At 49.2% G+C, this 15,346-nt stretch overlaps 1 protein-coding gene and 5 non-coding genes across 8 annotated transcripts in view; 5 read left to right on the top strand and 1 right to left on the bottom strand.

Annotated features, from left to right (window-relative positions):
* Positions 1-1,545: 1,545 nt before the first annotated feature.
* Positions 1,546-1,678, top strand: LOC130292214 (small nucleolar RNA SNORA17). Its single transcript, XR_008848122.1, has one exon. It is a non-coding gene; the product is annotated as a small nucleolar RNA SNORA17 (small nucleolar RNA).
* A 999-nt stretch (positions 1,679-2,677) lies between these two features.
* LOC130292213 (small nucleolar RNA SNORA17) lies at positions 2,678-2,810 on the top strand. The gene has a single exon (XR_008848121.1). It is a non-coding gene; the product is annotated as a small nucleolar RNA SNORA17 (small nucleolar RNA).
* Positions 2,811-3,034: 224 nt separating this feature from the next.
* Positions 3,035-3,167, top strand: LOC130292210 (small nucleolar RNA SNORA17). Its single transcript, XR_008848118.1, has one exon. It is a non-coding gene; the product is annotated as a small nucleolar RNA SNORA17 (small nucleolar RNA).
* Positions 3,168-3,836: 669 nt separating this feature from the next.
* LOC130292212 (small nucleolar RNA SNORA17) lies at positions 3,837-3,969 on the top strand. The gene has a single exon (XR_008848120.1). It is a non-coding gene; the product is annotated as a small nucleolar RNA SNORA17 (small nucleolar RNA).
* Positions 3,970-4,195: 226 nt separating this feature from the next.
* LOC130292209 (small nucleolar RNA SNORA17) lies at positions 4,196-4,328 on the top strand. Its single transcript, XR_008848117.1, has one exon. It is a non-coding gene; the product is annotated as a small nucleolar RNA SNORA17 (small nucleolar RNA).
* Positions 4,329-11,086: 6,758 nt separating this feature from the next.
* The window catches only part of DIPK1B (divergent protein kinase domain 1B), a 139,852-nt gene continuing 135,592 nt past the window's right edge, over positions 11,087-15,346 (bottom strand). For all 3 annotated transcript variants that reach the window (XM_056539618.1, XM_056539617.1, XM_056539619.1), the window contains one exon: positions 11,087-12,642. In XM_056539618.1, the coding sequence (XP_056395593.1) occupies positions 11,830-12,642 (813 nt within the window). In that variant the 3' untranslated portion in view covers positions 11,087-11,829. The remainder of the gene's footprint in view (positions 12,643-15,346) is intronic.

The raw sequence follows: 15,346 nt of genomic DNA, 5'->3' as shown, positions 1-15,346 counted from the left end.
TATATAACATTATATACATTATATCCTCTATATAACATTATACATTATATCCTCTATATAACATTATATCCTCTATATAACATTATACATTATATCCTGAAGCTCCGTACATATAACAGAAGTGTTGACTCTGCTGCCATCTAGTGTTTATTTGTGTAATCACAGTCTCGGCTGACGCTCCGTACATATAACAGAAGTGTTGACTCTGCTGCCATCTAGTGTTTATTTGTGTAATCACAGTCTCGGCTGACGCTCCGTACACATAACAGAAGTGATGACTCTGCTGCCATCTAGTGTTTGTTTTTGTTATCCCAGTCTCGGCTGACGCTCCGTACACATAACAGAAGTGATGACTCTGCTGCCATCTAGTGTTGGTTTTTGTTATCCCAGTCTCGGCTGACGCTCCGTACACATAACAGAAGTGATGACTCTGCTGCCATCTAGTGTTGGTTTTTGTTATCCCAGTCTCGGCTGACACTCCGTACATATAACAGAAGTGATGACTCTGCTGCCATCTAGTGTTTGTTTTTGTTATCCCAGTCTCGGCTGACGCTCCGTACATATGACAGAAGTGATGACTCTGCTGCCATCTAGTGTTTATTTGTGTAATCACAGTCTCGGCTGACGCTCCGTACATATAACAGAAGTGATGACTCTGCTGCCATCTAGTGTTTGTTTTTGTTATCCCAGTCTCGGCTGACGCTCCGTACACATAACAGAAGTGATGACTCTGCTGCCATCTAGTGGCCGCTCTGCCGTTCTGACCCCTCCGAGGACCCGTAGGCGGCTATTTATAGGTTTACACGCGCTCGTGTTTCCTCTTTCTCCGCTGTGCGCGGCCGGGAGAGGAGCTGTGAGTTGTAGTTCTCTGTTCCCGGTTGTGTGACCCTGAGCTGCGCCCCTTCTGTGTACAGTCAGTTCTTGGTGGTTGTGGATTGTCTGGTATTTGTAGTTCTTCCTTTTGTCAGGGCTCCTCCATTTTACTAGGTTATTTTATTTTGTTGTTTTTTTTTTCTCTGCTAAGGATCTCCAGCTTTTGCAAAACTACAAATCCCAGCATGCCCGGACAGCCGTCGGCTGTCCGGGCATGCTGGGAGTTGTAGTCTTGCAACAGCTGGAGGCCCCCTGGTTGGGAAGCCCTGTATATTCTTATATGTAATCTATGCAGTGGAGTCTCATTGAGAACAATGGCGGTGGCTGCTGTAACCGGAATCTGCAGAATTTCTGCAGTGTGGACACGGCCTTATTGACAACAAGCAGAGCTAGTGTCTCACCCAGCAGCAGGTTTGCCAGGACTTCCTGTCTGGGCATGCTGGGAGTTGTAGTTTTGCAGGCTCTCTTATTGAGAAATCCTGCGCAATCACATGGATCTGGGCGCAGTAGCGCCACCTGTGGTAGTTCCGGCTATTGACTGTGTGAGAGCTGACGGGCACAGGAGCCGCTTCCACGTGTTGTCGGGAGTGACCCACGTAACCATAGATCAGTGTACTCGTGGCTGAGCGGCTATTTCTGCCTTTTAAATTTAAGGTCCATATTTTTAGAATTTTTGCCCCTAGAGGCGTTGCAGACGTGACCGCGGTTTCATGTTTGTGTCATTGGGCGGCATAGAAGAAACACGGCTGCGTCTACGCTTAGTGCCCGCCACGTGGGTGCAAAGAATGATTTCCAGCCGGACATATATTGTGTTAAGGGTTAACCTTCAGTCTGAGCTGTTAGCGTTGGGGACCCCCCCTCCCCCCCAAGTTACATTCTGTTATTTTTTTTTACTCGTTTTGCGTTTTGCGTCCCTGTAGTCGCTGCTGATCGGTGACATCAGGATTAGTTCACACAGCGCAGTCTGCCCCTCTACAGCTTGGCTCCACCCCTTTCCCCGCACAGACCAATACAGGTGTCGGTTATTAAGGTCAGGCCGGGTTCACGCCACGTTTTTGCGATAAGTTCCCGTATCAGGTTTTTGATTAAAAAAAATAAACTGATTCCTCAAAACCGCACTAAACTGTATCAAAACGTGTACTAAATTAAATCCAAATACGGTTTGAAAAATGTCGTCCGGTTGCATCTGTTTTTTTTAAGAAAACTTATACGTTTTTAACACTTTGTTCCATTATGAATAAAGTTTCACGTGTTTGAAATTCCAAGAAAAAAACTGCAAAGTCGAAAAGTGGATAGAACTGCACGCACATACGGTTCTGTACGGTTTCCATTGACTCCATGTTAAAAATACGGTATACGTTACAATATTTTTTCACCCAGCCCAAAAAATCGTGGTAGGCTACCGTTTTGGGTACGGGAAGAAAACTGACAAAACCGTTCAGGATGCAAAACGGACACAACCCGATGCATCGTTTGGCGTACAGTTTTCCCTGGAGAGTCAACGCATACGGTTTTCAATACGGTTCCGTACGGTCTGCAAATTAAAACTTAAACGGGAACTGTACTGCAAAAACGTGGTGTGAACCCGGCCTTATTCAGGTTTGTGTTTTATTTGGCGGTTGATCAGGTGACCCGCAGTCTGTTCAGTGATGTTCACCCTTGTGCACTTAAGGTACTTGGTGCTGATGTGATGAATTGATCGGTTGTAGTAACGCCGCTGTACTTGTTGCCCGCAGGATAGTTGCAGTGTCCTGGAACCTCGGCTGTGCAGGTATGTCGGCCATCTTTATATATTTGGAATTTTCTTGCCCCTAGAGGCGTTGCAGACATGACCGCGGTTTCATGTTTGTGTCATTAGGCGGCATAGAGGAATCACGGCTGCGTCTACGCTCGGTGCCCGTCATGTGGGGACTAGGAATGATTTCCAGCCGGACATAGTGTATAGTGATGTGTAAAGTTGTTTAGTAATTGGCTGCCGTGATCACAGGATTATTGGAGGATGTTCTGGGAATTCACCCTTGTGCACTTAAGGTACTTGGTGCCGATGTGATGAATTGGTCGGTTGTAGTAACGCCACTCTTTGTTTCCCGCAGGATAGTTGCAGTGTCCTGGAGCCTCGGCTGTGCAGGTATGTCGGCCATCTTCATACGTTTAGAATTTTCTTGCCCCTAGAGGCGTTGCAGACATGACCGCGGTTTCATGTTTGTGTCATTAGGTGGCATAGAGGAATCACGGCTGCGTCTACGCTCGGTGCCCGTCATGTGGGGACTAGGAATGATTTCCAGCCGGACAGGGAGGGATAATGGTCTGAGCCGGATCCCTGAGGGGCCCCACGTTCTGAATGACCTTTGTGTTGACCTGTAGCCGCTGCTCGCGGTGATATTAGGATCAGTTCACTCAGTGCAGTCTTATATTTTTCTATGAATTTTCAGAAATAATCACTTATGGGTTGTGCCTCAGATTAGTCCAATGAGTGCACAGGGGTGGAGTGATGGGGGTGGAGTCCATTGTTACAGGTCTTGTCTGGCCACTTCATGGTGTAAAATAAGCCCCTCCCCAACCCTCTGCCTTTCCCGTTCCTGTGCTACATTGATCGCTCCTAACATGTTCATGTGACTTTTACAGCCAATCACTGATCCAGTAATTGGCTGCAGTGGTCACATGTCTGTCAGAGGAACCAGGAAGTACTAAGACTGGTGGGGGCGGGGAAGGGGGAAATCTGCCTCAACTCATTGACTAATACAGATGCAATGCAAGTGTTTATCTACCTTATTCAGTTTAATCAGGTGACCCGCAGTCTGTTCAGTGATGTTCACCCTTGTGCACTTAAGGTACTTGGTGCTGATGTGATGAATTGATCGGTTGTAGTAACGCCGCTGTACTTGTTTCCCGCAGGATAGTTGCAGTGTCCTGGAGCCTCGGCTGTGCAGGTATGTCGGCCATCTTTATATATTTGGAATTTTCTTGCCCCTAGAGGCGTTGCAGACATGACCGCGGTTTCATGTTTGTGTCATTAGGCGGCATAGAGGAATCACGGCTGCGTCTACGCTCGGTGCCCGTCATGTGGGGACTAGGAATGATTTCCAGCCGGACATACAGTGTATAGTGATGTGTAAAGTTGTTTAGTAATTGGCCGCCGTGATCACAGGATTATTGGAGGATGTTCTGGGAATTCACCCTTGTGCACTTAAGGTACTTGGTGCCGATGTGATGAATTGATTGGTTGTAGTAACGCCGCCCTTTGTTTCCTGCAGGATCTCTGCAGTGTCCCGGAGCCTCGGCTGTGCAGGTATGTCGGCCATCTTCATACGTTTAGAATTTTCTTGCCCCTAGAGGCGTTGCAGACATGACCGCGGTTTCATGTTTGTGTCATTAGGTGGCATAGAGGAATCACGGCTGCGTCTACGCTCGGTGCCCGTCATGTGGGGACTAGGAATGATTTCCAGCCGGACAATGGGTTGTGTCTTCTAGGGCCGCTGAGGACCCGACTGTTTTATAACTGAGGCCTCTGCTGATCCTATTAACTATTGAGTCGTCCTGGTGTCTCAAGCTTTAGTTGCTGCAGTGGTCAGGACCCCAGTTGTAGCGATCGGGGGGGATGGGAACCTTTACAGATCTGAGGGGGAAACATTTAGAACTCTGCACCTGAGGACATGTAAGTGTTCAGATCTTTAGAATTTCTTTTGTTTTTCAGGATGGCGTTGACGATATTGGGACCAGCGCAGAACGGATGTGAGTTTTGTCCTTCACTAGAACCTTCAGAAAAACATGGATCCCGGACGCTCTGTATTATCTTGGGGGTTTATCCAGGATAAGAAACGGCGCCACCCCCTATCCTCAGTTTGTGTGCGGTATTACAGGTTATTTCCATTAAACTGAATAGAGCAGAGTTGTAATACCACACACAACCTGAGGGCAGGGGTGGTGCTGTTTTTGGAAGAAATTGGATTTTTATATATTTTTTTATTATATATAAATGGAAAATCCCCTTTACCCTGTGGTTGTTATATAGTGATGGAGGCTGCTGGGATAGTTTTAGAGCAGTGTTTCCCAACCAGGGTGTTTCAAAACTACAACTCCCAGCATGCCCAGACAGCCGTTGGCTGCTATAGTATAGAGGGTGGACCATTTCTATGGATACACCTTATATACACCCTATATACTCTATACAGTGCGCCATTTCTATGGATACACCCTATATACTCTATACAGGGTGCGCCATTTCTATGGATACACCTTATATACACCCTATATACTCTATACAGTGCGCCATTTCTATGGATACACCTTATATACACCCTATATACTCTATACAGTGCGCCATTTCTATGGATACACCTTATATACACCCTATATACTCTATACAGTGCGCCATTTCTATGGATACACCTTATATACACCCTATAAACTCTATACAGTGCGCCATTTCTATGGATACACCTTATATACACCCTATACACTCTATACAGTGCGCCATTTCTATGGATACACCTTATATACACCCTATATACTCTATACAGTGCGCCATTTCTATGGATACACCTTATATACACCCTATATACTCTATACAGTGCGCCATTTCTATGGATACACCTTATATATACCCTATATACTCTATACAGTGCGCCATTTCTATGGATACACCTTATATACACCCTATATACTCTATACAGTGCGCCATTTCTATGTATACACCTTATATACACCCTATATACTCTATACAGTGCGCCATTTCTATGGATACACCATATATACACCCTATATACTCTATACAGGGTGCGCCATTTCTATGGATACACCTTATATACACCCTATATACTCTATACAGGGTGCGCCATTTCTATGGATACACCTTATATACACCCTATATACTCTATACAGTGCGACATTTCTATGTATACACCCTATATACTCTATACAGGGTGCGCCATTTCTATGGATACACCTTATATACACTCTATATACTCTATACAGGGTGCGCCATTTCTATGGATACACCTTATATACACTCTATATACTCTATACAGTGCGCCATTTCTATGTATACACCTTAATAAAATGGGAATGGTTGGTGATAACTTCCTGTTTGTGGCGCATTAGTATATGTGCGGGGGGGAAACATTTCAAGATGGGTGGTGACCATGGCGGCCATTTTGAATCCAACTTTAGTTTTTCCAATAGAAAGACGGTCATGTGACACATCAAACTTATTGGGAATTTCACAAGAAAAACAATGATGTGTTTGGTTTTACCATAACTTTATTCTTTCATGAGTTATTTACAAGTTTCTGACCACTTATAAAATGTGTTCAATGCGCTCAGAACCTTGTAATTAACTCATGAAAGAACTCATTTAAAGTCGCCCGGACCTGCGGGTGCGTCTGGTCAACTATGTAAGGTGAACGGTGACCTCCCAATTCTATCAACAGATGATGGGTCTGAGAGGTGTCTGGTAGCAGCTTACCCCTCCATTCTCCATAGAGGACACATGAACACTGAGGTCAGGAGGGATGGCGCCTCCTATGGCAGAGCAGTGTCACTGGGATTATGGGGGAGATTAATCAAAACCCGTCCAGAGGAAAAGTTGCTGAGTCGTTCATAACCAATCAGATCGCTGCTTTCATTTCGGAAAAGGCCTCTGAAAAAAAATGATAGTAGTGATGTGATTGGTTGTGGGCGGCTCGGTGACTTTTCCTCTGGACAGGATTTGATCTCCCCTAGTAGAGTGACCCCGACCATTATCTGTGGTTCGGGCGTCGTATTATGGTGTCCTCTCAGTTATTCGTGCATCATGTGATGTTTCTGGATTTTCTCTGTATAAATAAAGTTATAAACCAGCGATCGGCTCCAGTGTCGTCTGTAAATGGTTCCTGCGAGTTCTGCTCAGTCTTATAGGTCAATGGTGAATGTCACGGTAAGTTGGGGGGTTGCATGATTAACTCCTAATAGGAAGTTGTGTAGTCCTGTCAGTGTGGTGTTGTCTCAGCAGCTCCTCCCTCTCTCCTCCATCTTGTACTACTGACTGATGAGTAATATCTCATTAAAGGGGTACTCCAGTGATTTTCTCCAAATCAACCGGTGACAGATTTGTAAATTACTTCTCTTACACAATCTTAACCCTTCCAGTACTTATCAGCTGCTGTATCCTCCACACAAAGTTCTTTCCAGTCTGACCACAGTGCTCTCTGCTGACACCTGTCCATGTCAGGAACTGTCCAGAATAGGAGCAAATCCCTATAGCAAACCTCTCCTGCTCTGGACACTTCCTGACATGGACAGAGGTGTCAGCAGAGAGCACTGTGGTCAGACGGGAAAGAACTACACAACTTCCTGTGAAAGGCACGGCTCAGGCTCTAGATCTAATGGATGATTTCACAGGACACAGACTGATGGGTTTGTGAAGATTTATCATGTGACCTGAGGGACAAACAAGTGCGATGCTGATAAATACTATGAAACTGCTTAGGGAAGACCAGACCCCACATCCCACAAACCCCTTCTACATGCGAATAATCTCTACGGGGGCCCTGCCCCCCAAATCTATATATTACACCCAGAGGAGCCTACAACTATATATGGGGGGCACAGAGGAGCCTACAACTATATATGGGGGCACAGAGGAGCCTACAGCTGTATATGGGGGGGCCCAGAGGAGCCTACAACTATATATGGGGACCCAGAGGGGCCTACAGCTATATATGGGGGTACAGAGGGGCCTACAACTATATATGGGGGTACAGAGGAGCCTACAACTATATATGGGGGGCACAGAGGGGCCTATAACTATATATGGGGGCACAGAGGGGCCTACAGCTATATATGGGGGTACAGAGGGGCCTACAACTATATATGGGGGTACAGAGGAGCCTACAACTATATATGGGGGTACAGAGGAGCCTACAACTATATATGGGGGCACAGAGGAGCCTACAACTGTATATGGGGGGTACAGAGGAGCCTACAACTATATATGGGGGGCACAGAGGAGCCTACAACTGTATATGGGGGCACAGAGGAGCCTACAACTATATATGGGGGGCACAGAGGAGCCTACAACTATATATGGGGGGCACAGAGGAGCCTATAACTATATATGGGGGGCACAGAGGAGCCTATAACTATATATGGGGGGCACAGAGGAGCCTATAACTATATATGGGGGCACAGAGAGGAGCCTACAACTATATATGGGGGGCACAGAGAGGAGCCTACAACTATATATGAGGGGTACAGAGGAGCCTACAACTATATATGGGGGCACAGAGGAGCCTACAACTATATATGGGGGGTACAGAGGAGCCTACAACTGTATATGGGGGGCACAGAGGAGCCTACAACTATATATGGGGGGCACAGAGGAGCCTATAACTATATATGGGGGCACAGAGAGGAGCCTACAACTATATATGGGGGGCACAGAGGGGCCTACAACTATATATGGGGGCACAGAGGAACCTATAACTATATATGGGGGCACAGAGAGGAGCCTACAACTATATATGGGGGGCACAGAGGGGCCTACAACTATATATGGGGGCACAGAGGAGCCTACAACTGTATATGGGGGGTACAGAGGAGCCTACAACTATATATGGGGGTACATAGGAGCCTACAACTATATATGGGGGCACAGAGGAGCCTACAACTATATATGGGGGGCACAGAGGAGCCTACAACTATATATGGGGGCACAGAGGGGCCTACAACTATATATGGGGGGCACAGAGGAGCCTATAACTATATATGGGGGCACAGAGAGGAGCCTACAACTATATATGAGGGGTACAGAGGAGCCTACAACTATATATGGGGGCACAGAGGAGCCTACAACTATATATGGGGGGCACAGAGGAGCCTACAACTATATATGGGGGGCACAGAGGAGCCTATAACTATATATGGGGGCACAGAGAGGAGCCTACAACTATATATGGGGGGCACAGAGGGGCCTACAACTATATATGGGGGCACAGAGGAGCCTATAACTATATATGGGGGGCACAGAGAGGAGCCTATAACTATATATGTGGGCACAGAGGAGCCTACAACTATATATGGGGGGCACAGAGGAGCCTACAGCTATATATGGGGGGCACAGAGGGGCCTACAACTATATATGGGGGCACAGAGGAGCCTACAGCTATATATGGGGGGCACAGAGGAGCCTACAACTATATATGGGGGTACAGAGGAGCCTACAACTGTATATGGGGGGCACAGAGGAGCCTACAGCTGTATATGGGGGCACAGAGGAGCCTACAGCTATATATGGGGGGTACAGAGGAGCCTACAACTATATATGGGGGGTACAGAGGAGCCTACAACTGTATATGGGGGGCACAGAGGAGCCTACAGCTGTATATGGGGGCACAGAGGAGCCTACAGCTGTATATGGGGGCACAGAGGAGCCTACAGCTATATATGGGGGCACAGAGGGGCCTACAACTATATATGGGGGGCACAGAGGAGCCTACAACTGTATATGGGGGGGCACAGAGGAGCCTACAACTGTATATGGGGGGTACAGAGGAGCCTACAACTATATATGGGGGGCACAGAGGAGCCTACAACTATATATGGGGGCACAGAGGAGCCTACAACTATATATGGGGGGTACAGAGGAGCCTACAACTATATATGGGGGGCACAGAGGAGCCTACAACTATATATGGGGGCACAGAGGAGCCTACAACTATATATGGGGGCACAGAGGAGCCTACAACTATATATGGGGGCACAGAGGAGCCTACAACTATATATGGGGGGCACAGAGGGGCCTACAACTATATATGGGGGCACAGAGGAGCCTACAACTATATATGGGGGCACAGAGGAGCCTACAACTATATATGGGGGGCACAGAGGGGCCTACAACTATATATGGGGGCACAGAGGAGCCTACAACTATATATGGGGGGCACAGAGGAGCCTACAACTATATATGGGGGGGCACAGAGGAGCCTACAACTATATATGGGGGGGCACAGAGGAGCCTACAACTATATATGGGGGCACAGAGGAGCCTACAACTATATATGGGAGCACAGAGGAGCCTACAACTATATATGGGGGGCACAGAGGAGCCTACAACTATATATGGGGGGCACAGAGGAGCCTAAAACTATATATGGGGGGCACAGAGGAGCCTACAGCTATATATGGGGGCACAGAGGGGCCTACCACTATATATGGGGGCACAGAGGAGCCTACAACTATATATGGGGGCACAGAGGGGCCTACAACTATATATGGGGGTACAGAGGAGCCTACAACTATATATGGGGGGCACAGAGGAGCCTACAACTATATATGGGGGGTACAGAGGGGCCTACAACTATATATGGGGGGCACAGAGGAGCCTACAACTATATATGGGGGCACAGAGGAACCTACAACTATATATGGGGGCACAGAGGAGCCTACAACTATATATGGGGGGTACAGAGGGGCCTACAACTATATATGGGGGGCACAGAGGAGCCTACAGCTATATATGGGGGGCACAGAGGAGCCTACAACTATATATGGGGGGCACAGAGGAGCCTACAACTATATATGGGGGGCACAGAGGAGCCTACAACTGTATATGGGGGCACAGAGGAGCCTACAACTGTATATAACATATTACCTAACCCTTTTTCGTCTGGTCGTCGCACCGTTATGTTGGGAGTGACTGGTTGTAGCTGCTGATTGCGCCTGTAGTACCACTAGTCTGACACTTGGGGGCAGTAGAGTTCTATGGATAAAACCATCTTCCTCTGGTGTCTGGATGGAGGTGCTGGTCGGTGACTAATCACATTGTGCATCTTATTTGGGGGGGGGAGGGCTGATGCTTTATGATGCAGACGTCTGTGGGGTCCGAGGATCATTCGGGGGTTCTCCTGGATTTCTGTTTTTGGGGGGAAATAAATCTTACTCGTCTTAAATTTTGAGCAATTTGGAGACCACTGCCCTAGAATGGGGGGGGGGGGGGGGGTATTCCCTGATACTCTGAGGGGGCGCTGCACTATAGTGACCACCATTGTCCTGTTCTAAGCTACTGCCCCCAAACCCCTCACTTTCCAGCTGTTGCAAAACTAGAAGTTTTCTTGCTGGGAGTTGTAGTAGGAGTAAGAGGTCGCAACGGGTCCATTTGTTCGCTCATCAATAATAGCGACGAGTTCCGGATAATAATGAAACATTCGATGTTAATGGCGGGGAAAAAAAGGCTGCGTCACATAAAAGCCTTTAATTTACATGTAAATTGTCGTCTGGTGACGGTGCTGATGAATAACAGCAGCTGCAGGCGCCATGGAGGGGGAGGAGCCTGCAAGAGTGCGGCCTGGAGGAAGCAGATGTGGCAGTGAGCTGGCCGTAAATGGTACAGCGAGAGAACCTCCAGCTGTTGCAAAACTACAACTTCCAGTATGTCTGGGCAGCCGTTGGGTGTCAGGGCATGCTGGGAGCTGTAGCTTTGCAACAGCAGGAGGTCCACAATTTGGAGACCACTGGTATATGGGATACTGACATCTAACACGAGCACCGCTGCCGCCATGACATCATGTACGCCATTTTCATAATGATGTGGCCAATCAAATACAGGAAACTGAGGCCGGTGATTGGCTATATGGTCACGTGACCAAGTCCTCACAGCAGGGGGCACCATTGTATAAAATTCACAGAATCCTCCTTTACATTGAGCGACACATGAAGGGGGAGCCGCACTTACTCTCGCCGGACCACCACGACGATCATGGTGGATCTAGTCAGCGTCTTGTGGCATCTATGAGGGATGTTGGTGGCGTTCCTCCGTAAACCACCACATCCACCATCATTCACATATGAGGGATTGCGATTGGTCCCCTCTACTGGTGGCACGGTGTATCCCATTGTCACAGTGTGGTCGCTGGTGATTTGAGGTCTACGAGGACCGGCCGGGTCACCTGACACTCCGCTGAGTGGGCGTCTGATCCCCAGTTAGGAATATTTGGTATTGGAGATCTTTTTCCACAGTAGAGTCTTGAGGTTGTTGAGGACCAGCGAGTGGTGGACCTCCATCTGACTGGCGAGGCCGCTGAGGGTCATACAAGTCCGCAGCTGTTTCTGCAGCTCCTCCCGCAGGTCGGAGGGCGAACCGTACAGCAGGTATTCCTGCAGCAGTCTACAGGCCTTTGCCAGGTTGGGCTGGATTACGTCGTTCTTACACTGCTTCATGAGTTTGTCGCAGGCGGCAGTGCAGTCTCTGCCGAAGGTGCAGTCGGAGTTCTGCTCGCAGTGGCGCCCCTTCAGGAAGCCTCGGATGGTCATCTCGGTGGCCACCTTCCTCAGGTCCACAACCTTGAAGTCGTACTTTTCGTTGTAGCCGATGTTCTTGAAGTTGGTTTCGCAGATGAAGAAACTTCCATAAGTCCCGTGGAAAATCTCCTCCACAAACTCCAAGAGTCCGATGGCGATTTTGGCTCTCCGGGGCCAGGCAGGGGCGAACCACTGGTGGACGAGCCGGTGCACGGGGGAGGGGAGGAGGTTCTGGAGGAAGCCGGGCAGCTGGGTGCCATACAGGGAGTCGTGAGGGATCTTCTCGGTCACATAGAGGTCGCCGCAGTGTCCGAGCAGCTGGGACGTGTGCTCCTTCTCGTGTAGGGACAGAATGAGGAGGAACTCGTTCAGCTGCAGTAAGGCCCAGATAGACTTGGCTTCTGCCAAAGACACTTTACCGTCCTCATTGACATCCGCCATGGTCAGGATCCGAGTCACCAGGGTGCTCAGCGATGTCTGGTCTCCCAAATTGGCCTTAGAGGAGGAAGAAGAAGAAATACAGTCAGGAGACGGGTACGAGATGGGGCTCATGGAGGAAAGGAAAATTACCATAATCGCACAGTGTAACACAATGGCCCCAATTATCTGTCGGCCTGAGGACAGAAACTGTCTGGTGTTCACATAGCGACCAATCACAGCTCAGCTTTCGTATCCTAATGAGAAAATGAAAGCTGAGATGTGATTGGTTGTTATAGGAAAACTTCTGTCCTCAGACACAGATAAATCTGGGGCCATAGAGTCTTATATAAATTATAAATGTGGTACCAGGATTTATGTATCTACACGACAAAAATGTGTCCATGTTGCCCATAGCAACCAGTATTCTGGTAAAATAAAAGTCTGAGCTGTGATTGGTTGCTATGGGCATTGTGGACACATTTTTGTCTCATGATAGATCTGGTCCGGTGTATACAGCAGGTTATGTCACAAATTGCAATCGGAAATTTGCCCGGCTGCTATTGGGCAGAAGTGGCCGTCATATCTCCCGAGACTCTCTACTCCTTCACTGATCCCTGTTCCACAGTTAATATTTTGTGCCATTTACAGGGTTGACGTCCCATCCCGATAGGAGATCTGGAGACTTCTTATGCTTATGGACACCAGAGACCTCTCCACTCTTTAGATTAGTGTTTCCAAACCTGTGGACTTCAAGTTTTTTTTAAATGTATTTATTTATATAGCGCCTACAGATTCCGCAGCGCAAGTTGATGCAAGACTACTATTCACAGCATGCCAGGACAGCTGTTAGCTGGGAGTTGTAGTTTTGCAGGAGCTGGAGAGGCACAGGTTGGAGACCACTGCTCTGGATCGGTCATGGAGCTGGTGTCATCCCGGCCCCCTCTCATGGATCTGCTTTGATGCCGGCCCCCCCTCGTAGTTCTGCTGGGATCCTGCCCTCTCATGGATCTGCTTTGATACCAGATCCTCGTGGACCTGCTGGGATCCCGGCCCCTTGATCTGCTGTGTTCCCGGCCCCTCATGGATCTGCTGTGTTCCCGACCCTCTCATGGATCTGCTGTGTTCCCGACCCTCTCATGGATCTGCTGTGTTCCCGACCCTCTCATGGATCTGCTGTGTTCCCGACCCTCTCATGGATCTGCTGTGTTCCCGACCCTCTCATGGATCTGCTGTGTTCCCGACCCTCTCATGGATCTGCTATGTTCCCGGCCTCTCATGGATCTGCTGTGTTACCGGCCTCTCATGGATCTGCTGTGTTCCCGCCCCTCATTGATCTGCTGGGATCCCGGCCCTTTCATGTATCTGCTGTGTTCCTGGCCTCTCATGGATCTGCTGTGTTCCCGGCCCTCTCATTGATCTGCTGTGTTCCCGGCCTCTCGTGGATCTGCTGTGTTCCCGGCCTCTCGTGGATCTGCTGTGTTCCCGGCCTCTCGTGGATCTGCTGTGTTCCCGGCCTCTCGTGGATCTGCTGTGTTCCTGGCCTCTCATGGATCTGCTGTGTTCCCGGCCTCTCATGGATCTGCTGTGTTCCCGGCCTCTCATGAATCTGCTGTATTCCCGGCCCTCTCATGGATCTGCTGTGTTCCCGGCCTCTCATGGATCTGCTGTGTTCCTGACCCTCTCATGGATCTGCTGTGTTCCTGACCCTCTCATGGATCTGCTGTGTTCCTGACCCTCTCATGGATCTGCTGTGTTCCTGACCCTCTCATGGATCTGCTGTGTTCCCGGCCCTCTCATGGATCTGCTGTGTTCCCGGCCTCTCATGGATCTGCTGTGTTCCCGACCCTCTCATGGATCTGCTGTGTTCCCGACCCCCTCATGGATCTGCTGTGTTCCCGACCCTCTCATGGATCTGCTGTGTTCCCGACCCTCTCATGGATCTGCTGTGTTCCCGACCCTCTCATGGATCTGCTGTGTTCCCGGCCCCTCATGGATCTGCTGTGTTCCCGGCCCCTCATGGATCTGCTGTGTTCCCGCCCTCTCATGGATCTGCTGTGTTCCCGGCCCTCTCATGGATCTCCTGTGTTTCCGGCCCCTCATGGATCTGCTGTGTTCCCGACCCTCTCATGGATCTGCTGTGTTCCCGACCCTCTCATGGATCTGCTGTGTTCCCGACCCTCTCATGGATCTGCTGTGTTCCCGACCCTCTCATGGATCTGCTGTGTTCCCGGCCTCTCATGGATCTGCTGTGTTCCCGGCCTCTCATGGATCTGCTGTGTTCCCGCCCTTCATTGATCTGCTGGCATCCCGGCCCTTTCATGCATCTGCTGTGTTCCTGGCCTCTCATGGATCTGCTGTGTTCCCGGCCCTCTCATTGATCTGCTGTGTTCCCGGCCTCTCATGGATCTGATGTGTTCCCGGCCTCTCACGGATCTGCTGTGTTTCCGGCCTCTCATGGATCTGCTGTGTTCCCGGCCTCTCATGGATCTGCTGTGTTCCCGGCCTCTCATGCATCTGCTGTGTTCCCGGCCTCTCATGGATCTGCTGTGTTCCCGGCCTCTCATGGATCTGCTGTCTTCCCGGCACTCTCATGGATCTGCTGTGTTCCCGGCCCTCTCATGGATCTGCTGTGTTCCCAGCCCTCTCATGGATCTGCTGTGTTCCCGGCCTCTCATGGATCTGCTGTGTTCCCGGCCTCTCATGGATCTGCTGTGTTCCTGACCCTCTCATGGATCTGCTGTGTTCCCGGCCCTCTCATGGATCTGCTGTGTTCCCGGCC

Source organism: Hyla sarda, chromosome 9 (genome assembly GCF_029499605.1).
Source record: "Hyla sarda isolate aHylSar1 chromosome 9, aHylSar1.hap1, whole genome shotgun sequence".
NCBI classification, from domain to species: Eukaryota; Metazoa; Chordata; class Amphibia; order Anura; family Hylidae; genus Hyla; species Hyla sarda.
This window is presented reverse-complemented; position numbering and strand designations above follow the sequence as displayed.